Source organism: Prinia subflava, chromosome Z, assembly GCF_021018805.1.
Source record: "Prinia subflava isolate CZ2003 ecotype Zambia chromosome Z, Cam_Psub_1.2, whole genome shotgun sequence".
Classification (NCBI taxonomy): Eukaryota; Metazoa; Chordata; class Aves; order Passeriformes; family Cisticolidae; genus Prinia; species Prinia subflava.
This window is the reverse complement of record NC_086283.1, coordinates 51038670-51063958: the sequence shown is the minus strand read 5'-3', so window position 1 is coordinate 51063958 and position 25289 is coordinate 51038670. Positions and strand designations below refer to the sequence as shown.

The 25289-nt window shown below is 38.3% G+C and overlaps 1 protein-coding gene across 7 annotated transcripts in view; it reads right to left on the bottom strand.

Annotated features, from left to right (window-relative positions):
- Positions 1–23154, bottom strand: part of AOPEP (aminopeptidase O (putative)) — a 186465-nt gene extending 163311 nt beyond the window's left edge. For 6 of the 7 annotated variants that reach the window (XM_063422452.1, XM_063422454.1, XM_063422455.1 and 3 more), the window contains exons 1-3: positions 23010–23154; positions 13351–14301; positions 5389–5555 (exon numbers count right to left, since the gene is read on the bottom strand). In XM_063422452.1, coding sequence (XP_063278522.1) covers positions 5389–5555; positions 13351–14162 — 979 coding nt within the window. In that variant the 5' untranslated portion in view covers positions 14163–14301; positions 23010–23154. The remainder of the gene's footprint in view (positions 1–5388; positions 5556–13350; positions 14302–23009) is intronic. The other variant, XM_063422458.1, reaches the window with a different exon arrangement.
- Between the last annotated feature and the right edge of the window lie 2135 nt (positions 23155–25289).

Below are 25289 nucleotides of genomic sequence, written 5' to 3'. Positions count from 1 at the left end.
ACTTCAGCTATTTTGAGAGAACCTTAGTACTTGTTCTTTTGCAGAAGTATTCCAACTAGGGCTATGGAACACTATCAAAAGGGGAAAAAAAAGAAAAAAAACACAACTAAGTGGAGACCACAAGGCACAGAGGAAGGGAAACAGACAGCTGCTGCAAAGCATCACTTGATTTCCTGCCCTAATGACCAAAGAAGGACAAAGAAAAAAATCTTTTTTTTTCTTTGAAAAAAAGCCTCAACAGGTTTTCCACCTTCTATTTAGTATGAAAAACAATACCATTTGTGCAGTCTGCTGAGAGGCAGATGAAATCTTTGCCTCTTATATGCACTGAAAACCAGTGATATTCCTTCACCCCATTCCACTTCAGGCAACATCCACCATCAAAAACTATTTTGTCAGTATTGCCAGGTGAACATATATTACTCCTGTATTTTTCCTAATCTCCTGTCAGTACATAAGCAGAATGGTCTTATTTGCTCCTAACACATTAAGAATAAGGAAGTAAGTTTGCCAAATTTCATTCTGCCTTTTTTTTTTTAATTAACTTAACAAAGCTACAAGTAAGCCAAGAAAAGCAAATGCAACCTTAAGAGAAAAAGGTCATCCAGGGCAGCAATAATACATTATTTCAGAATGCTGAATGCCTGATGCACAGAGTTTCATTGATAGACACTGTGCCAGAGGTCCAAGCCTGCACACACTGTAGTTAGTAACAACTATGCCATTAACTTACATACATACAGGACAAGGCTCAGAGGTTCTGTACTTAAGTGTTGCATCTAAATGCTATAAAGCATTACAAAATGCTCCATGTAGTTATGTTAATCGTAATATCTTAAGAATTAAATAGCATCAGAGAAAATTGTAATCAAAAACCTGTCATGTGTTTCTGACTATGTTCTGAAAAAAGCATTGAAGTCAAAAAGCATTTACGAAAAACTGTTCCAAATGGCACGAGCTATAAAGGAGAAAGCTCTCACAACCGTGAGATTGTCTAAAAGGAAAGGGTGTTGGCCTGTGCTAGGCAAACAGATCAGAGAGGGTTACAGTGAGAAACAAGTTTAGTAAGACAGGTTAGAGCAAGCAAGATGTATTTTTCTAAAAAACACTCCACAAACAGCTTGAACAGAATGTCTAAAAGGAATGGCAATCAGATTAGCAGTCTAGAGAGAAGAACAGCATGTACTGCACTCAGAAATTTATACAAATTAGCAATGAACACATGCTATTTAGAGCTGACTCAATGCAAAAAGAGTGAAGGTACCAAAGACCCTTTTATTTTGCAAGGATTTTAGAAATCATATGACCTATGGATCCTCCCAGAGCAAGATCTGAGTTTTATAATGTCTCTGCATATCTACCCAGAGCCCAGTCCGTTTCCTGCAGTGCTTTTTGATGTCTTCAGATTTCATACTCAAGAACTCTGTAGAATACCTGTATATTTATCCTGCAGGTGTTGATTGAAATCACACATATGGGCATGACAAGTGGGTTCTCTCTACAGAACCCCAGAATCCTTCAGGTTTGGAAATGGTGCATTTGCTGATCAGCAACTGAAAAGGTCTTTCTGTGGCAGAAGTTCCCTCTGGAGAGAACCATGAAGCACTGTTTCAAAGACAGCTTAACTAACTTATTGACCTTGTGTCTTCTTTCACTACTGGTAAGATTGTCTCCCAGCCTGACCTCTCTCATAACTTCACTTCCTTACACTGTCTTCACGTCAAAGGGCTTTGTTTAGTTTTCCTTCATCTCTATCCTACGATCTATCCCAGACTGGGATCACAAGCTTCACTCAATTCCTTTTGGCTGCACTGCTTTTCAGTGTCAACCTTGGAGACAGCTCCACCTCTAGGATAACAGAAAACAATGCAGGTGAAATGCGGACGTGGCTTTCCTTACCAAACACAGCATTTTCTACCATAAAAACATCTTCAGACTAAGCAGGAACACATTGAGAAAAACAAGAGCTTAAGCTGGAATTAGTCCATGAGAAAAACAGAAGTAGATCACCCCAGTTCTTCCACTTGTAATGTAATTTTAAAACAACTTGATTCCTACACACAATTCTTTTAGGCAATTAGAATATTTTCAAAACAGTTTGTTATTTTCTCTACCCGTAATTCTGAAATTTTTTTTTTTTCAGTTCTGCAAAGCAAATCTATTGTGTCATAACTGCACTAATCATGCAGCAACAATCACCTATTCTCTGAGTTAAAAGTGAAAAACTTTCCATGCAAGTGTTTAACAAGAGCAGGAAGTTTTAATCTATTTATAATTGTGCAACAGAACAATTTAAAGATAGTTTATTTCTCCTACTTGAAATAATAATTATGAATGATGTAATTACTTCCTAGAATTTTTAATGCATTCAGCTATGTTTGAAATCATTAAAATTGTTTGAGTCCTGTAGAGTTCATTATAACTGAAAAAAATGCCAAGGCTGTATCTGTTAATGCCAGAACATTATGAACATTTTTACTCAGAAGTGTATTTTTTGTCAAATAGTTTGCACTAACAAAAACACCACAAAATACAGCTGACTTGTACTCTACTAAAAGCCACAAAGTTCAACTACCTCTACGAAAAAGAGGAGATAGCCCCTCATAGCAACAGATATACAAGTAAGAGCTAGGGCTAATATATAGACGTGCAGCTAAATAAGTAGTTTTGTAAAAACTACTCTTTGGCTGGAGCACCAGCATTAAGAACCCTCCAGCTTTCTGAAACTCTTTGTAACTTGTAGGGATTTTTTATCTCATTTGAAAATCAGAACTTCCCACAGAGCTCCCTCACACTCATGCCAGAGCATTAGTTCAGCACTGGCTCAGAGCAATGAGCAGCACTTGACAAGCACTCAACTACCCTGCTGTAGTCCCTGATAAATGCTAGAGATAATCAACACAAGTACTGCACTCTTTTGTTTTGCCTTGTAGAAAGTGAGGAGCACAAGCCAAGGCAACTGTTGTTGCTGCTAACTACATCGCAGGAGCAGTGGCTCTTCTAGCACTGTATTCTTTCTCAGTACCAGTATACTCCCCACTTAGAGTGCAGATGTCAAAACAAGATCAAGGATTACATGGTAGAAGAGCAAGCCTATTTCACACCTAAAGCTGAATATCTACTTCTTGAATATGAATTGAACAAATAGAAAGGTGTTTGTGACTACATGCATTTGCAGCTTCTATGTGTTTTAGTAATGTGCTGAAGGAAAGTAAAACTGACAAGTGTAGAAAAACAAATCTAACGTTTAAATGGCTCACATTACACACACGTTGTGCTCACCATCAAGCTTCCTCCCAAAGGATATTATTAATTGCATTTTTCTGATTAACTGCTCTTCTCTGAGTACCCCATAAAGAATGCAGGACATTTTAGGCACTTTTGGTCATACTAAAATAGCTACCATTTCCATTTGTGTAAGTATTCTATCACTATTTTCATACAAACATAGCCTCCCTTTATTTCAAATGGCAGGATCAACCACAGTTTTGCAGGAGGCAGAATGCAAAAATGGCACATATGGGAGGAAACAGACCCTTGCCAAAACCTGCAAATAAAAGTGGTAAATGAGGAGTCTGCATATGAAAGTACATCTAGCCCAGCTATGCACTGGATTACTACATCTTTACATGTAGAGATGTGTGTCTGTGAAGCAGATCTCTAAACGCTTGAAGGAATCAACTTTGCTTAATGTTCTCTTACTGTCTGCCTGCACACTGGTTTTAAATATGACTTTTAAATTATTCAGCTAACTTGTTATTCTATTCATAATAAATTTATTCACAACTGCTTACCAAAATGCTAATTCTTTCCAATAAATAGCATTTTTAAAAATAGATTTTATTATTCTGCCAGTTATGTATGGTTTAATAAATATGTAGCACAGCAATAGCACACTGTATGTAAACAACGTGCCAAACTTATTTAAATTGAAGCTACCCTGAAAGGTTTTCTGGTGTGTGAAGACAAAATTTTAAGTTAGATACATTTCACATACATTCCAGAATTGCCAAGCAACAAGATCTATGTGGACAGGTTATTCAAAACAACAGGACATTTCAAAAGTCTTAACTCTTAAAAGTCCTATTAATTAAACTCATGAATTTGTATTCCTAAATTCATTAAGAATTTATTCAAGGCTTCCGATTAGCACTTAAATCGGGTTTACTTGGATTTTAAAACATTTCTCAGAATATTACTGGTTTCCTTTTTTGCCTCTGTATTAGTTTTGTAAATTTTTACAATTCCATACAGCTTCCTGGTTTTTCATTTCCAGCTGTATGTAAGCAAGACAATGAAGGTCTCTCAATGAACTAGTTAAATGCTGATGGAAAAGCTGCTATCCCAGTCTAAAGTCAAGAGTGTCCTTGCTTTCTTGATGCCGAGACAGGAATGCATTCTTTTCTAAGGGAGCTGAGCAGCTCATCGCAGCAGAGACAAGCCTTGAAAGAGGTCTCATATATGGCTCATATATATCTATAATATCTATATATATCTATATATATATATAAAACAATTCCATGAAAATGGAATTGGATTAACTGATGATTCTCAAATCAAGGAAATTTTCTCATTTTTTCCACTCAAGAATAAATCTGCCTATTTAAACAGGAACAGAAGATACTTTTACCCAGAAAAGCTTAATTCTAACCTTTTCTTATATGCTATTTCTCTTCAGAACTACTCACACTAGAAAATACTGACCCAGTTTGACAGATTATATCGAAACTCATGAGAACAAGATATATTTAATTATATGTAGAACTTACACAAGTCTCAAAAACTTCCTTCTCTATGCAGAAAGAAGTTTAGATAATAAAGTACAACCAACACAGAAGAAATGCTTATTTGCATACTGCTGAAAAAGGTATGGTTTATCAGTGCAAAAAAAACGGAGATCAGATTTTCAGGGCACTGATCTGATATTCTTCAGCTTCTTCAGCTATTCCATGTATTCCAGGCAGCAGATATGACACAATGGCTGCTCCTAATAACATGCTACACTCAGACTGCAGAACTAAAACTGAAAGATAATTATCTCCCAAGGCCTGAAGTTGTTGAAGCCTGATAAGGTACTTCATCTACAAAACTCGAGTGCAGTGTGATCAAAATAATGCAAATTTATGAAAAGTGAAGCTCAGGTTTGGAAACACAGAGGCAGAAAAAAAGTAAGCAACGCAGTTAAATGCAGAAATGTAGATACTTTGATTACTTTTGGAGTTATTCTTGAGTTGGTAACTTACCACAGAATGTCATGGAGATTACAAAAAGACAGAGAAGTATTTTTAAAGTTAGGAACTTCATTCTTTCACAAATCACGTGTTTACTAAGCTTGCTTTCTAATTATAAAAGTATTATAAATAATTCGCCTTGAAAAATACATTTCACCTTCTCGAAGCTGGACTGGTTCTGCTGAGTTTTCACCACTCATTAACACAACAAAGCCTGCAGCTGTTCGGACTGAGGCTTGCCATGTTGACAAGGCAATGGGTGGTTCTTGGCATGGAAAGAGGGCTCTGTTGTTTATTGGTGATCCCATTGTATAAACACATGGCCTAGATGGAAGGAAAAAAGATTGAAGGTGGAATTACAATAGGAAAGACAATTAAGTTCTACATAAAAAATCAAAGATGCCGTTGTACTCAGGTGGTTTCTCTCTTTAACTTCATCTCTGCAGGTTTCAAACCTGTATGGCATGAACCAAAGTCCAACCTAAGTCATTTAAGATAAGAAATATAAGATTACTACAATACCTTCAAACTAGAAAAGACTAACTCTAAAAAGACTAAAGTCTTTTCCCTCTCCTGCTTTTGCATGAGTCTACCAGCCTCATACAACAGCTTCCAGTTGAAACCATAAGGCCAAAGGAGGCTTCTGAGTATCTTCTGATTACAGGACTTCACCAACACCAGTGACACCCCCTTGCTATAATACCAGTAATGCTCTCACTATCATGAATCCAGACTCCTGAATTAGCAACCTGGAAGCTCATGCAAACTCAGCAGTAGATCTAGTTTTGAGTCTTCCTTAGTCCAAACCTCAATAAATCCTGACATCTTTACATTTAATCTTAGAGGTAATGCACCCTAGCTCATCTGCCTTTGGGAATTTTGACCACAGGGCATACAATAATTGATTTCTGTCAGCTCCAGCCTCCTTCTTGCTTCTTACATAGCCATCTTCCCTGTAATACTGCTGGTTTTGCAGTTACTCCAACCCTTTCCCCAGCAGAACCTCTTAGTCTACCACCCCTTTCCAATTTCAGCTGCAATATTTTATGCCACTAAATTTCTTATTAGCCATTTAGCCACAGGTGGGAAGGTAACAAGGCCTTTCATTACCTCCTTCTAACTTGCTCTTGTTGGTGGATGGATTTAATGATTTTTGGTTTACTTATTTTGTTGCATTTTGCAGTTTTATCTAAATTCCTACTACCTGTATAACAACACCACTTATCTTAAGGAAAAAAAAAAACAAATTTTTCAATTATAAATTATATAAAAAATCTACAGTCAATAGGTTTCTCCAGTAAAAGAAAGAAAATCCTGAAAGCATTACTTCACTACACTGAACTTTTTAAAACCTATGATATTTAAAGCTAAATGTTATGAGAGCAAAATACATTATTTTGTGAATGCTTGTTAGGGGTTGATTTGTTTCTTTTTCACTTTGAGAATTTTTTCCCATAAGTTGCTACAAGACTAATGACTGAATGCTTGACTAAAACAGAGAAGTGACCAAAAGGAGATGGCAGCACCAGGCTACACCTGCTGCTTTGGGGTCTGGGAGTTTCCCTCCCAGAGGGGGAAGATAACGCAAGTTTTGAGGGAGGTAAAGGACACAGCTGCGGGCAGTTTGTCTCTCTTGCTCTCAGCATTGGAGAGAGGATGGTTGGGCTGCTGCTTGCTGCACAAAGAGTTCACGGCCATCACTCTGCCTCGTCCTGGGATATCTACCATCATCTGCTCGTGTACCGGGAATCCTGAACTCGCTTTCTCCAGCCTCCCCCACCGCCGCTGCTTCTTCGGAGCTTTGAGGCTCTCCTGCTACTCTGTAGCCCTGCACTGCCCAGCCCTGTCAAGACACCCCTGCTGTTCCAGCTGCCAGCGCAGACCTCATCTCATCCACCAGCCCGGGACTTTTCCTTCCTTCCAGTTCGGCCTCTCAGAGTCCTGCAGGGGCACCAAGATCAAACTGCTCTGGGCTTTTGTAAAAGAAAGCCCTCAAGGTTCTTGGTTCTGTTTATTATTAATGCTGTAGTTGTTGTTTGTTTGTTGTTTTGTCATATATACTAGTGAAGAACTGTTATTCCTATCCCCATACCTCTGCCTGAAAGCCCCTTTAATTTTCTAAATTAGAATAATTTGGAGGGAGGTGATTTGAATTCTCCATCTCTAGGGAGGTCCTGCCCCTCCCTAGCAGACACCTGTCTTTCAAACCAAGACAGTGCTTGCGGCTAAAAATATTCTGATCAGTATCTTTCATCATTTGAGTTGAAAAATTATCAAAACACTTTAGAAACTAGGAGACAAATTGTTACAGAAAAAGTGATTTTGCAACAGCTAAGAGTTTAGTATTTTATTTACTCTTCTCCTAACTGCTTTTCTTTTCAAATTATTCCTTCTCTAAAGCCAACTTCAAACTATACATAGAGAAAGAACTTGGAAATACTGACAGTCATACATGCAATATATTCCAAAGACATTTTTGTCCTCTTGTCATTGCTATCTGTGCTGTTGGATCCAGAGCTGTCTTGGCATATTTAAATTACTGTGGCTTACCTAATGCAGGCCAGCTGATCTTCCAGCAAAACAGGGATGAAAAGCTGTAGTTTAAGTAGGCCTATTCTTAATGCACACAAGCAGCAAAACAAAATAATCTAACTTCCCCCATCATGTACCAGAGTGAAAAGAGTATGACCTAGACATCAAGTGAAGTTCAGGTAACTGCAGTGGAGAGAAAGCCAACTGGTTATCTTTTAAACAGTAAAACACAATGTACAGCTAAATGTAATAGACCACTCATCTGCATGGATTTTTAATTAACTTGATGGAATTAAAATCATAAAACTGAATCTGTAACCAACACTGATATACATACAATTGGCTTTTCTCCCATAAAAAGGAAGAGTGCACAGCAGTAAATTCACAGGAAAAATGAAGAACCTGTTTTTTCACCTGCCAGGAAGACCTGCTTTCTTCTAGTAATGTTAGTCAAAGCTACTGGGCTTATTATCTGCCCTAAAACACATACGTGCTGGTAAGGCATGAAAAGGTGACTTCTCATTCATGAAAACTTTATCAAAACACACAGGTTTATAAAAAGAGATCCTAGTAGAGGAATGGTGGGATTAGTGATTACTGGTACACGCACTTTCACAATGATCCACCATGCACTGTGAGGGCTGTTTTGCCAGGTGCCATTGGTACAACCCACTCTTAAGAGCAGTACAGGGGATCCTCATACTCTGTAGAGGGAAATGCCACAATGAGGGAGAAAACTGGCTGGCAGAATAGTGCTAAACTAAATGTTATAGTGCTGTGTCAAATACAATATCAATTTCACAAAGAGTAGATGCTACCAGGAACATTAATGTCATCTGCTCTCAAGAGAGCACTTTTATCTGCAGACAGTAATGTATTTCACAGATAATGTCAATAGTATTTTGCAGACAGTGCTAGCACTCAAGCTGCTCCTACAGCTAAGCCTCCACTACAGTAGCTTCTTTTTCCCTAAGACATTTTAATGTTAAAATACACACATAGGAAGGTCACAATCTCTACCACAATAGGACAAGTAAAAAGTGAGTTAGATAATTGCAGAAAGACTGGTCAAGTATATCATCTGTTCTTCAGAACTAGGACTTCTTTGCACTTCTCACCCATTTTAATACAATTTTTGTTCAGGTATGCTTATTAACTTCATTATTTCATACCTAAATATACCAAATTATGTCAGTGTGCTAAAAAAATAGTAATGAAACACAGAAGTTATAAATTTTTAAAGGAAACTATCAGAAGAACAATTACACCAGCCTTTAATTTTAGATATTTGTTGTATTTCTTTTAAAGTGGTCATTTCTTTTTAGAGCCTTGGTAATAGTGCAATGGTACTTTACCATATCCACTGCTGCTGACAATTGTCTTTGTTTGGGGTCAGGTAGCACAGTTTCAGCCCATAAGAGGACCAGAAATGTAATTCTTCCTCTTCTATCAGTTCCTTCATTTGACACAGAAAAATAACCAGCTAACCTAAGCACATGACAAAATAGCGAAGATAAATAATTAGGTGTACACTGCTTTTGTCAACTTGTCAGTTGACAAAACCTAGGGTTGTAACCCTATTTGCACTTTTTAAATCATTTCCCTCTATCCCTCCTAGCAAGAAACTTCACAGTTCCTTTCCTCTTTCTACTACCTATCCCCTCCATCCCTGCTCTTTAACTTTCAATGGCCTCGTAATACTCAAATCATCTACTTATGTAATATTTATGCCAACCACAATCATTGTCAAGATATGTTTCAAGAGTTAAAAAAATTTCATGCAGCAAAAGAAAGATAAGCAGAGATATTATCAGAATATTTCTTTAATTATTTGTTACACTGGAAAAACAAGCATCCACAAAATACAGGAGCGACATCTCTGGTCACTCCTCTGGACAACTATAAAAAATAAACAAAACAAAACAAAATACAAAAATAGGCAAACCCTGAGTACAAAATTATTTGATTCCTGGGAATGTGGACAACAACAAACAAATATTTATAAAAAATTTAAATTATCTCCTCTGAGTCAGTTATTCTAACTAAAACAAAGATGAAACATGAGAAATATGGGTAAATATTCCCAAGCGAACAGCCGTCCAGACTGATTGGGAAAATCAAGTACTAGTTGTGGTAATGTTTGGTTTTGCCCCAAAAGGAGACATGGGACTGTCTGTTGTCTCTGATGAAAATTTGATTCATGCAATTGTAACTCATCAATAGTCCACACATCTTTACAACACAATAAAATCAGTTCAAAGCAGCTCTTGGCAAATCTCCCATGTAGGCCTATCCACTATAATAATGAATTAACACTACCTTTAAGCTAATAATAATAATGTTCAGTTGATAATCTTTTCTCTGAACAGGAATCTGCAGGACTTGAGATACCTGCCATCAAACACCTGAAACATCCTCTAAGGCTCACCTATCTCAATCTGCTTTGCCTAATGTCTCAGGCAAGGAAAGTAATAAAAAAAATTATCAAGGAAAATGCCCAGCTCAGAAACTCTATCCCTTTCCTGTATTTGAAAAATTACATTCCCTATTTCTGCAAAGGTTGTTTCTATTCAGGGATGTAAGGGGGCACCCTCCTTTAACTATAAGGCCAATCCCTGTAAAAGCACTGCTCTTCAAAGCTGTTTCTTACTTTAAATTACATTGTCGAAGCAGCAGGATTTTTTTGCATCAAAATCACAAGAACTTTTTTTACTCTGCCTTATCAATTTACATATCTGCGAGGTGCCAGTGACTGCCATCAGATTCCATCAGAGCAGGTATCCTTGTTTACATTTTACTATTGAAAAAAATACCAGTCAATAACACCTGTGTTTCTCATTGTCTTCCTTTTAGTTAGGACAACTAATTCAGAGGAGAGAATTTAAATTTTTTACAAATATTTGTTTGTTAGTGTCCGCATTTCAGGAATAATAAACCCATTTATTTTGTACTCAGGGTTTGCCTACTTTTTTTGGGTTTTGGGGTTTTTCATTTGTTTGTGCTTGTTTTTGTGGGGTTCTGTTTGTTTGTTTTACTTTTCTATTCCATTCCCATCATTTGTCAGTCTTTAGTAGTCACTGCATAGCACACGAATAATCCAACAAACTTCAAAATGCTTCACTAATTGCTTAAATATTTATATTCCCATGTTCCCATTACTGGGAACTAAAATAAACAACAGTAGAGGTTCCCCGCAGTTAAAGATTGTCTCTTAGGATTTGGTCTATCACCTACCAGGAATCTGGACTATGTTATTCTACCGAACCTCACCTACGAAGAAAACCAAATTCTTTATTCCCTTCCTGCATTTTCAGCTTCCAAGAACACAGAACAATGTTAACTCATGCCACTGAAAAACAAACATATTTTCATGACACATTTTCTGATTTTTAGTAAATAACTCAACCTTCCAAACTAGCCTCAGTAGTATTTTCCAAACACATCTTATTCTCTTCTATTCTCTTCCCACCTCTACTTACTTTCAATTAGATTAGCTCCCTAATATGCCTTACGATCCAGCTGTACACACACCTGTCATCATACCATTGATGGAAGGAACTAGCATCCAAGTTTAGAGAGGCCAAAAAAGTGTTCCTTTCATCACGTGTACTTTGTTAGGCTTCCTGGTCATTCCTTTACACTTTCCCTCCTTCCATTAGCACAAGTCAGCTCAGTGGTTGCCAAAAGCTCAGACAAGGAAATCTGAAATTCCATGTGTCCAGGTCCTTTACTAAAAATAGAAGTGTGTCCTGCTGTGGTAACATGTTTACATGCACATATCTAATCTTGCTTCAACTCATCCCACAAAGCTTTGTTTCAACTGGGGTTTTTTTTGTGTATTAAAATACATCATTCTTTAAAACAAATAAAATGGAAGTCTTGATAAAATTGTGCATAGGCTACACTTCAAAACATTGTACTACTGTTAAATTACAGGAAACGTTAGAAGTGGCTACACAATGTCTGTACTTTGTTATTTACGTTTCTTCAGGGCTGGAACCACAATACAGACTCCTTTGGCAAAGGATATGACATGTGAAAAAAAAGCACCAGATACATAATATGGAACAATTTGAAGAATCCTACAATGGCATTATGAGACTTACCACTATGTTTATGGGCTCATCACATACAGCACTTGATTTTAAAAAGATACCAAGAAAGATTCTAATGACTGTGCTATGAAAACTTTCTGACAGGCATAAGTTTTTGGAATACCCTACACAGGCTTGAAAATAAATCCATTTATGCTATTTTATACCATCAAACTGCTAGACCCATGTCAAGCCTACTTTTTCTGCTCCACCACTGATCATAAAACTCTATCCATTTGTGTACAACTACCCTGAAATGTCACTAAAGTAAAAATAATGCTTTACAGTGAAACAGTTACAAAGAGTCAAAACTGTTCACGATTTAGATGCTTAAAAGAAGCATTCAAATGCTCAAAACACACAGAGGAGGAGTCCTATACCAGCTGAGTGTTGCTATCATTAGTTAGTAGGGAGGCAGACACAGACACAGACGTGATTATGGGCAATTGCTCAACCTTTGGATGCAGTCAAAATTCAGAATTTTCAGATATAAGGGTACTATATTGAGGTAAATTTCCTAAACTCATACCAAAAGTAACTCCTCAGGGAGTGAGGAAAGGAAGGCAAAGAAATAATGGACACGACTGAGACATTTCTGGACTTGATGGTGCTTATAGACTAGAAGCAGAATTCCTTAACCGTCACAAATGCAATCAAAAGCCCTTGTTTTCCTCACCAACATAGATTCTAGAGTATAACTGAAATAAAATGTAACCATATATCTCTTGATTGGGAAAGAAAAGCAAGTATTCAGTTAGGTCAAATTTGTTCCTGATTTTTAGACATCATAAAGAAATAACAGTCATTAAAATCCACTTTTCAACATTGCAATAAAACAATTACAGTTGTAGAAGTCAAGAGTGGATTGTAGTTTCCCTTCTATAAAAGGCTTATATTGAAGATTTCAGTACAATACCATGTCCTTTTCACTAACACTAGATAATTCTTCTTTCAGTTTGCAGTCCATTTACTATCATCAATGTTCTTAACGTTATAGATAAGGGAGATTTTGAAAGTTGATTATGAAAAACTAAACAGGAACAGACTGTATTTCTAAGCTGATTACAATATTGATAAAAGACGAATTGTGAAGTAATTCTATTAAATGTTATATATATTGAACTGTATGTTGTGTAAGCCAGGAAGGAAAAACAGCACAAAGTAACCTGTCATTCATACCTTGTCTTTCCCTAAATGATAATTCCCCATTTGCTGCACACACTTATTGAAATACACAGAAGTTATTTACTCTCACTCAGAAAGAGCAAACACAATCACTAAGACAAGCCTGAGATCCTCAAGCCCATTTGGGTTTCATGAGCAGAGAGATGTTCTTCTACAGGACAGCAAAAGGATTCAAGCCAAGGATGAAATGAAAACTGTGGAAAAGTGTACTCATCCTCTTCACAGTTCATCAGCAATTATATGATTCTCCACTCCTGCACTTATTTAAATTTATAGCATACAAAGCTTTTAGCTTTCAGGTTACATACCTGCCACTTTGGTCTGTAGTCCATGTAACAGACGTTCCCTCTGGTTTGGTTTTGTACCATATTCTTATTGCATGAGGAAAGTCTGCTGGAGTCTGAATTCCTAATTTCCTTATCTCCAAGCTCCAGGTGCCAGTACTAAACAGAAGCTCCCCACAGCCAGGTGCCTGGCTACAGTGAGTAAAATAGGATAGCTGTTCCTTCCAGTGATCTGCAGGTAAAGTCACAAGTTCATGTACAATCCGATTCCTGAAATTTTCCAGCTCCTTTGAAACACCAGTTGGCTTGGCAGACTTTGTAAATTTTTCAATGCCTGACACAGCAGCAACATCTACCTCTTCAATCTTCAGCACAGATAAATCACAGCAATCCAATACCAGCAGAAAATCCTTGTTTCCATGATTCTCTATGTCACAGCAGTCCTCTGAACTAGAAATCCCAGAAACCTGTTCGTTGTTGCTATGGTTACTATTTTCATCAGAAGTAGTTTCCTCTTCTTTACGACTGACAGCAAAGTCATTATAGTCTGTTTTAGATGAACAGGTACTCACATTTATCATAGGAATGTGGCAGGGTTCAGATGCCCCCATTTTACAAGTTTCATCAAACTGCGACTGGCAGCATTCTTTGCCAGCATTGCTGGTCCTCATGTACTGGCCCCCAGTCTCAAGGAACAAAACTATGCTGCCTTCAATAACTTTACTTTTAAAATCCACATCCAAGTCCAATACATAGTGCTTTACAAGCATGTAGCTAGTGTTTGCCATTAAAGGCAAGTCATCCTTCATGGGATCTAGCTGTGTCTCCATGTTCATCTGTCGGGCAACAGTTTTACAAAGCCTTTCACAGTTCTGATATATGATGACAGAAGGATAATATTCAGCCTCCCAGTGCCAAAAATAATTTTAATTAAGATTAGAATATCGAAATTGTAGTTTCTTGACTTCTTGTACTCTACAGAGAGAGAAAAAAAAAAAGACGAGAAAGGAAATCATCTTACAACCATTTCTGAAATGCAGTGATTCTAAATCTATTTAAAGCCCAGTTGCCTTTATTACAATAGTACAGCTAAAGGGTGATTGTATCTCCACACAATGGCATCAGGGTAGAATGGCATCTGGTTGGCTTCAGGATTGCCTGTCAAGGACCAGTGGCTGTCTTTTCCAGATAAGAATTCAAATGAAAGTATTTCTAGACATCTTTTATAAATCGATAGAAACAACCAAATGTATCAAAAGATAGTGATATACTTCTGCTGGGATTTTAAATAACAAGAATAAGTCTGACTCACCCCATAGGTCTTATATTTTTAAAGTAATAAATTCCTGTGTACAATGCTTGTCCACAGATTCATACACTTTCCATATTAAAACCACTCTCATATCAGCACTTACAAGAAAATGAGCCAATTTACAAGGAGTGCATTCCAATTATTCCTTTGAAATTGCTCATGAAGATTTTTTTAAATCTATAATTAAATACTTAAGGTTTATAATTACATTTTTGTAGCTGGAAACTCACAACACTCAGAATAGCACCCTACAGAGAACAAAAAGTCTTCTCACTGCAAAATATGTAAATAACTATAAAGGCACAAAAATATTAAAAAGCACCAACATTTGTTGCAGTAATAGGCAGAAGTTCATCACAAAGTTAAAATGACATGCATTCTTTGTTTTGCTATGACCATTAAGCCAAAGTCATGCACTTTTAGCCCACTTAAATTCTTTCTATTTACCTTCTAGACGAGGAATAGGTATCAGAGGATGAAATTCAGACAGTTCCCTCTCTGGCATTTCAGCAACACTTACCATGATAGGCAGCCGGGCCTGCTTCTAAGTGCCTTAAGAGAACAGATACTCCATTGTGACATTATTTCACAGTTTTACACCTCATCATAGACTTCACTGTCCAAAGCCAATTTTTATATAGTTCTTGGAGTCAGCACAGAGGGGAACTCAGACCCGCAAAGACTTGCTATATCTTTTTCGTAGGAATTCAGGGCATCCTATCAAGGTACAGACATTAAGTGAAAGACTCAGGGCAAGAAACTGTCCATACAGGTCCCTAAACTAGTGTCACACAAAGCACAAAAACACAGCAAGTATCTCCCTGCCTCAGCAGCTTTCTAGCTGTCAGAAACAGCTCTTTCAGGACTGCCTTTGAAGGCAAGCTGAGAAAAACCTTTCTTTTAATTTTTAACAATCTTTCAGTACTTCTGCAAACATACCAGGGCAACAAGCTCACATCAGAAGGTTCTCTTTCACTGAAATAGCGCAGTAAATTCAGGCAACATGCGCAATGCATCAATGACGTCTGTGTGTAATGCTGTGGACTGAACCTGACATTACCTGGATTTTTTTCTGACTACCAAAACCTCATGACTGCTAGTAGGTCAAGTAATTACTTGTGATAGAGAAAAGAAATAAAGTGATTTAGTGGGGAAAAACCCAACACTGAACTAACATTCAAAACTGTTTTGCACAATTTGTATTTGCATAATTTGTAAATATTCATAATATAAAACTGACACCTTTTATAAAATCTGACTACTATCCTATGCACACAATTAGAGGGAGGAGAGGCCAGCCTTGGGATGAGGCAGCTTGGGAAGATTACCTGCTATACCCAAAGTCCTGACTGGGTGTGTACAGTAGATGCAGGCAGCCTCTCCCTAGAGGGGCATGGAGAAATGACAAGGAAAAAAATTAGGCTATCTTGCAAATGTAACTATCCTCCATGCATTCCAAGCCATTACACTGAGCTAATTTTCTAAAACTGTAAAAATTGATTGGTTTTTGTACTCTATAGAGCTGGTTTTTTTGTTACTGAACTGAAACACTAAATGAAAAGGGAATGAGTGAATAAAGAATAAGAACAGAAATATACAATTTTAAGTATAAGAATACCAAAATATACTCCCAGTAAACAATGTTCTCTACACTTCCAATAGAAGCCCAGAATATTTTCTTTTCTTTAATCCACTTAAAACAACAATAATAATCTTCAGCCACAGAATTTCCCAATATTTATTAAACTAAACCAAATGGATTTAAACATAAGATTCGTTTTCTCGCACATACATAAAATACTCATACAGAACATTTGTCAACATTAAAACCAGTACTATATTAAAGTGTGTTTTCATTATTTTCTCTACAGATATTAATTTACCCTAATTGAAAAGGTTTTCTGTAATTATATTCCAGAGTACCTAGTGTGCCCTGTTGTGTGCAGGTGTTACCCCTCTATGCAGTATATCAGCTGAGCACATATGCAATAAAATTAACTCTCTAAAATTACAAATCATTATAAAATATGAATATATACTACCTTTAAACTATTATTTTCCCAACTTCAGACTTACATGAGCCCAAAATCTATAGAAGTGCTAACACAATGCATTTTCAAGATTTCTTTTTAAAGCAAATATTAATAGAGCTGCAAAACAGTTGTGCATTTTAATCTTGTTTTATTTAACCTGCTTTACAAGCAAGAAATTTGATGGTTAAAGAACGTACTTTTAGAAAACACACAGCATTTACAGTGGTGAAAAAAAACCAACCAAAACCACAATAATGGAAGGTTATCCAGAATTTATAACAACTGAGTAGAGATAGTTTAATGCATATATATGTGATAGTCATCTAATTAGGAGCTTGAAACATAATCTAATGTTTCATTTGGGCTTAAAGTTATGTTACATAAAAATTAACTTGACATGAGATGAACAGATGTATTGTCATGAACAGCACTGCTAATTTTATGACATTCAAATACATGGATAAATGCTTGTGTCCCAGACAAGATGGGTATCTACTCCTCCTTCAGGCTCTGGTTAGCTTATCAAATATTGGACTTCAACCGCTTCGGGAAAGCATCAGTTTTATTCAAGAAGAAAGGATAGGAATGAACCGTTTATTTGGATGCTGAAACAGACAGTGGACACTTAAATGGACAGCCTTTTTATTACCAGGAAAAAGTAAAATATCAGGGCACTGAATGACCACACACACAACTTCTGTAGCAATGAAAAAAGTAACATAAAAACATAAAAGAATCATATTAAAGCAAACTTGAAATAAAGCCAAGTGAAAAAAAAATGCAAACAAAAAATGGTAAAGGAAGAATGCACTTCAGCAAAAGAGGTTAAAAATTACAACAGAATGTAATATCATAGTTAAAAGGTAATGATCTTTTTCACACATTTTTAAAAGGACCATTCCCAAAACACATAACTGAACAGTACAAAATTACTTGTATGTATATATATTGTTTCATTTGTTTAAAGTCTAGGTATCTGTACATTTGCTTTTCATCAGTAATGCTAGTTCAACCATTTTGTAAAACAACACACTGATCCTTTGTTTGAAATTTAGCATCTACACACAGACTATCCCTATTGGTCCAACATAACTAAACCACTGAAATGATAAACACAAAGCATGTGTGCACTCACAGAAGCAAAAAGTTGTAATGACAGGTACTAGGGACTGGTGAGGAGGAAAAAGGTAGCTCTGCAACTATCAAATATGTAAATCCCATGCTCTTCTTTGTATGGACTGTGATGTCTTTTCATAAATATGTGATCATTTAGGGAGTTTAACTGAGCAGGCTGTAAATAATGATTTTATTTACCATTTGATTTCAACTGCATTTGAATAAATATAACTTTTGGGTGTCTTTTCTTCAATCAAGTCTTCCCAAAAAATGTAAACAAATCATAGTGTTACTATGGCTCCAACATGACTACTCCTGCAGGTACTAAAATACAGCCTATCGAAATCCTAAGCAGAATCAATAGGAGCTGCAAAGCTATGCAAATGTGCAAATCAAGCCTAGGTGAACAATGGAAGGATTCTTTCCTGCAAAGGAAGAATTCTTTCCTACATTTCTTGTGAGAAATTGAGTACAGATTGAGACAGAGCGTAAAAAAACGTAACTCTGAAACTGTGTACGATCATGTAACTAATTGAGTCTAGCATTTGTCATTCATTCTGTATTTCTTTTCATTTTTCATTAACAGTTAAGAGAGAAAATTCTAATCATGGTGTTGACATAATACAGGAAACACGCTACCTCACCTTCTGAAGCAAAACCCTTGCTGTACACCCAGGAAGTTCTTGGCATGCATTCGAGCTTTGTGTATGCAAACAGTACACCTTTTACTACTGCTTCATAAATAAGCTGTTCTGAGAAATATTCCTCAGATTTAGTACAATAAGTTCTTCACTACCTTACACATATTTCAAGGTACTGGCATCACAGAAAAGATACACGATTTTAGACATCTTTTTTTGAAATACATATCTTATTCAACATTGTAATACTTTGTGCTACATTATGCCCATAATATGAGTATCTGGTTTTCATTTCTGTGCAATTAATGCATTTCACCTTTAGAAAAGGAGGTTCACTAGCTGAACTCCAGGCATGAAAAAAAAAATATTAGAAACTCTATTGCTGCTGCAAAGTCCTGGTGATTATTTCATAAATAGTGTTTCATGTCATACTTCTTCCAAACACAGAGATGTAAAAAATTACTAGTATATTTTAAAGACAGACCTCAAATTCAATACATCTTTCTTATTAAATGTACTGTGTAAGTACATTTTGTAAGTAATAAAAGTAATAAAATTACAGGGAAAGCGGATTACTTGGTTATATGTTTTAATATTTTAGAAGACAGATGTTGGCAAAAGAATAAACAATAACAGCAGATGGTGGCCAACATTAATAGAGTCAATCTTGATCACCAGCACATAACAAGAGTTGCATAAAAGCCATGAAGAATGGGAAACAGGAGAGATATGATCCTTCAGGGAATTATATTTGTATAACATTGTTTTCCACTCAATACAAAAAGCATCAGCCTGAATTAGAAACACAGGTCTCTGAAAGCAAACACGAGAAAAAAGTTTCCAGGCAACATAAAACATGGTTGCAAAGTAGACAAGATTAAGCTTCCTAAAAATATCTATAGGAAAAAAAAAGTTTCTTTTTGACAGGGAATACCCTGTAACTCACAGTCTCGGGTTCTACAGTTAAAATGAAAAAGCAAATAAGGAGATAGGGAAGAACTTGGAAATGTCCAGTGAAAGTTGAGGAAAAAAACCCCAGGGACAGCTGAACTACCCAGAATATCCATTTCAAATGGTGAACCAGGAAGGGGAGAAGAAGAATATTACACAAAGGAGTCCAGTCAAACTTGTAAACAGCACATTAAAAACTAGAGTGATCAATTATGACATCTGATACTGATGTTTTGTTATTCCAAGAAGCTGTTATTTTGAATGCTAATAGCTAACTACTCCAGTCTAACTCCACTCTAACAGTAATAATCCAGATGGGAAAATTCGAAAGCCTCTGAACTTGCTGAAAAGTCCCTCAGAGGCACTACTAGGTGGAATCAAGTGAAAGGCCTACAAACTTAAAAAATATCCAAACAAACTCACCTTGAAAAACAGAAGATGCGTGGTCATTAGAGATGACTTCATAATAATAGTGTCAGGAGCTAGAAACACACTATTGAGAAGGCACTGGATTATCTACTCCCTTTTTAAGCACACGCCTAATTTCGCTGCACTCCTACTACACTAGCCAGTGAAGGACTGTCCCACATGTGACACCGTCATGGCTTACATGACTCTGAAAGGCAGACACAAAACACAGCTGCCTAATACAGTCCTGAATCTTGTCATGAAGGTGTATGCCAAACATGAAACATACACAAAATATGTCTTGTTTCAGAGCACAACTGCAGCTGTCACTTTTCATGAATTTCCAAAATCTTAGAAAACAAAAATGAATGAAAGAGAGGGCTTTACAGTAGAAGATCAAGTCTCCAACCAATCCACACAGTTACAGCTCTGTACTTGGTATCTGCCAAGTCCTGGAAAACTCCCAACATGGAGTTGTTGCAAATATTTGAATACATAAACCAGTTAATGCCCTACAAACCATATCAGTATTTTTTATTGTGCAAAATCACAGTTGCACAAACCTATACACAAAAGCTGACACAAGTAGCAGGCATCAATCCCTAAGAAAGTGCCCATTTCTAGCTCAGCTTTTCTGTTTTTCACACCACACACAAACTCATTCCCTGAAATAACAGTCCATTTAAGTAATTCCATAGAAGTTTACGCAAATTGAGTTTTCTACCAAACTAAGGACAGTCAGATGAACCCTATCAATTTATGGTAAGCCTGTCTGAAGATATTTCTCCCAGCAGCTGATTCTGCCAGAATCATCTGCTTTGATCAACAGTCAACAGAGTTAGCAACTTCCACGCACAGCTTGAGCACACAGCCTGGCACACGCACCTGAGCTGGTAATGTCAGCTAATATCCTGATACACAAACAAGGCTCTCTGAAGCACAGAGACTCGCTTGTTTGTGCTATGTACTCACGATATTCTTCAAAAGGTGTAGAAGAATTTCAGTGACACAAACTTTCCCTATACACCACTGGAAAATATCCAGACATATTTACACATCGGCTTTTTATACTAAGAAAATAAAGCCATGTTTGGACTCTCTTCATCTTCAGCCAAGCATGATTTTCTTCATCCGCACATAAAAGTTAATTCAATCTCTTTCAACAAGCAGGTGTTAGAATTAAGGCTATAATGCTCTCTACTTAGCTTTTAAAGAAACTTAAAAATGAAAAAAGTGCCTTTTGGATGAACATTCTCTTTAATAATTAGAAGACGTTTATAACTAATGCTCTTTAAACTGTTTTCAAGGCAGCTTCTTCCAAATCCAGGTTTATACATTTTCCATACAATATAAGACACCAAGATCTTACCAAGAACTCAGTTTTGACCATCAGCATCAACAATAATTTTACTCTTTAAATACCAAGTAGTATGTACAATATTTTTGGTAGTTACAAACTTTTTTTCCCCATACACATCCAAGACAAACACCTAAGTGATTTTAAGCCTTTTTAAGGCAAGAATGGGTTCTACTGATGAAAGCAAGGCTTAAACAAACTCACAGAAACATTTGCTCATGGTAAACTACTATAAAACAATCCACAGAAGAGAGCTTACAGACCTCACTGTGAGTCACAAGAAAAACAATGCATTTCATAATGAGGCTTTGATGTGAAAATTAATTCAATCACTGATATCCCTTGATAAAACAATTGGTACCATTCCAGAAATCTCCTTTTAAGCCTGAAAACTATAGGAATAATGAGCATAATGGAAGACCTTCTTTACCAACTACATCAGCAACTTAGGAGTGAGGGATATTTATTTCTGTGAGCTGAAATTATAAGCCAAAAGAGAAAACTCCATCTTTCAGCTTAAATAAAAAGAGAAATACAAAACAAACAAACAAACAAGTCCCCTTCTGCCCCCAAAATACTAATTCCCAAAGAAAAACACCCAAGACTGAGAAAGAAGCATAACTTAGAAGTGGCAAAAGAGCTACGAAGAGTCTCCGGATGTTGCCCTTAACCCATTTTTACTCCACTGACAATTATCTGTATTACAGTACTGACTGAATACCTAGAATAATTAAAGAGAGATCAAATATGTGTTTTAGAATTTTCTGTCCCCAAATGTACCATTACTTTGTTTATGGAAAAACAAACAAACACAACAAAACAAAAAAACCCCAAAAATCCTGCAAAAACAAAAGATGACCAAAAACAAACCCCATGACCAAAAACAAACCCTATGACTAACATTTGGGTAAGGACAGAATTTTTCAGGTTTTATTTCACAAGATGATTTCAAGGTGTTCAGGGACCTGGGTAATTCACTATACCTAACTCCTCCTTGAACAGGGACTAGATGATCTTTAGTGGTCCCTCCAAAGTGAGTGATTCTATGGACACGCTGAACAGCATTAAAGAGGCATAGAACTACCTTGGATTTTATTTCCATTCAAATACATAAGGAAAGATTGTGTGTGACTGACTTTCAGGACACGGAGCACGCACATCTGATGCTACTCATACACATGAAGCACCCAAATGAAATCAGTGCTGAAACAGAATGACCGTTTTCAGCTTAATTAAGCTGTTGTTAATGAGTACCATCCACAGTGTCAAAGAACTAAATCTCTAAAGCTGGACTCAGAAAAAGTCTTTGCAATGCTGACACTGGCAAGCCACCTCAGCCATTTAACCAGGCTTCTGCAATCTAAGCATTATCCTGAGTAAAGGAACTAACATACAACTAAGATGAAATCCTCAGATGAATTGCACACCACCATTTATTAAGACAGGAGTTTCACCTACATGTTTCCAGTGTTAAAGAGGCCAATGAGTGGAACAGTTCATTAATCAGCTTTGAAAGGGTCGAACAGATCCACATTTAAAGTTCATTCAGGACACTAGAAGCCCACAAGAAGGCCATTGACCCAAGCTGCGTGAAAAAGGACAGCAGCGACTGCCGGCCGCACACTCCCTACTGCCTTGCACTCTGCCCCTCCACTGCTCCCTGCGCTCTGCGTGCAGCCTTTCAGTTTACAAGGAAAGGCAGGGCGGACAGTTCCGTCACTTCCAGCAGCGTCTCCCTCGCACGAGGCGTGCCGGAGCGGCGGGAAGCGCCGCGGGACAGGGATGCCAGCGCTCCCAGCCGAGCGCGGCGGGGCCCGGCCCGAAGCACGGGGACGGGGGGCGACGCACAAGGAAGGAACACTTACAGCGGCGGCCACTGCCCCGCCTGCGTGCCGGCTCCCGGGCCGTGCGGGGACACACGGGGACACGCCGTCCCCTGCCCAGCCCCGCCAGGCGCCCAAGCTGCTGCCGCTGCCGCTGCCGCTGTCGCTGCCGCCGCCCACCCGCGCCCGGCGCCGCGCCGACCTCACCTCCCGCCCCCGCGGCCCGGCTGCGGCGCCCGCGGATGAGCTCATCCGCCCGGGCCCGCCCCGGCCCGCCCTCCGCGCAGGGTGAGGCGTCCGCTGCCAAGAGACGCGGCCGCAGCTCCCCGGCTGCAGGCTGATCTGGTGGTTGACAAGTTGCCCATCAGCCGGCAGTGCCCTTGGTGGCCAGGCGGGCCAAGCGTATCCTGGGGTGCATCGGGAGGAGTGTAGAAGGTTGAGGGAGGTGGTGCTGTCCGTCTGCTCGGCCCTGGTGAGGCTGCATCTGGAGTGTTGTGTGCGGTTCTGGGCTCCTCAGTTAAAGAGAGACAAGGAGCTAGATGAAGAGCGTCTAGCAGAGGGTCACAAAGATGTTTTGGGGTCTGGAGCATCTCTTTTATGAGGAGAGACTGCAGGAGCAGTCTGCCTGTTTTGTCTGGAGAAAAGACTGAGAGGGGGTCTCAGCAATACATAGAAATATCTCAACAGCAGGTGCCAAGAGGATGGTGCCAGACTCTTCAGTGGTGTGCAGACAGAGGAAGAGGACCAGTGGTCATAAAGATAAGAAATAAGAACATAAGAACTTCAACATAAGAATTTCTTTTAAATTGAAGGTGGCAGAACATTGGAGCAGGCTGCCTAAGAGATGCAGGGTTTCCCTCTCTGGAGATACTTAAAACCCACATGGGTGTGTTCCTGTGTACCCTGCCGTAAGTGACCCTACCCTGAGTGGGGAGGTTTGGACTCAATCATGTCCAGACGTCCATTCCAAACCTAATTTATGATTCTGTGAATTTCCCTCTGCCCGGCTGTGGGGGAAAAGAGGCAGGGCAGGAAATGCAGTGGTGCTGTCTCTAGTTGTGGTGTCCAGTGTCAGCCTTGTCCATCAGCCATTTGTACCAGCCCTGGTGGGTACGCTGAAATACCCACACGGAGACACACACTTTTTGCTTGCACGCTGAGGTGGGGCCCTATCACTGATCTGCAAGGCAGCCCAAATCCCAGTAGCCTCTGCTTACAGCATAAATAAAAACATTTATTTTTACATCATATGTGTGAGTAGAGGCTTCATGTAGATTGGCAATGAATGATTAAGCTCTGGGAGCAGTTCATCACTGATAAGCTGATTCCATGTGACAGGGCTGGCTGGGTGCAGGTTCCCAGGCAAGCCAAGGATGCACCTCAGCAGGAAGTTGTTCTGTTACTTCTGGCAGTAAAATGAAGAGCCATGAAACATTTCCAGTGATTTTGAGCACTGAAGCAACCCCATGAACATTTAATTACTTATGCAACATGGAAAGCCACTGACAGCCAAAACCGGGATTCTCTCCCAGAACTTCCTGTTGCATTTTCTAAGCCATTTTTAAGGCTGGTGGGAAATTTGGATTCAGATCCTTGTTAACCAGCAGAAATAGCAAACAAATTTCTCTCCACCAAGCAGTTGCTGTTATCCTTGGATTACAGAGACTTTCTGTCCCCACTGGACAAATCATACTAGGCAGTAATGTAATTTGAAAATCATCCTCAGGAGAAGGATTTGGCTGAGTTTTGTGAATGCATTTTCAGATGAAAAATTGTTTGCACCAGGTGGCTAATACAATGCTTACTCTTCAAAAACCACTGGCCTGTAGAACCACACAGAGCTTATTCTGGAGGAACAACAACTGGAAAGTAGACAGCTCAGGTGTGCCAAATTTTACCAGTTCACCAGGTAGCCAGGTAGCACTTTGGGGACCACCAGCGACCCCCAAAGAGACCACAGGACAGAAGAACACATGCGCAGAGGGGAAAAAACATGAGAGCGACTTCAGGGCAATCAATGCATGTTTATTCTGGGAAAATCAATGAATATGTATGTAAAGAATAGTATACAAACAGGAATTTTTTCAGCATGCACAATTTCTGGAGGAGATAGCCCTCCATGTATCTGGCTGAATAAAGAATGCCTACTTCTTAATGCTACACTAGTGTTAAAGAGTTCTTTTATTTTTCCTGGGTTTTGGTAGCAAATGCCTGCTCACAGAAAATGTAGGGTCACAAATACTGGACTCAGGAGCCCGTATGACATTTGGATGCCTACTTGCCCTTGTGAATTGCAAACTTATTCAGAGCAGGTCTAATGGA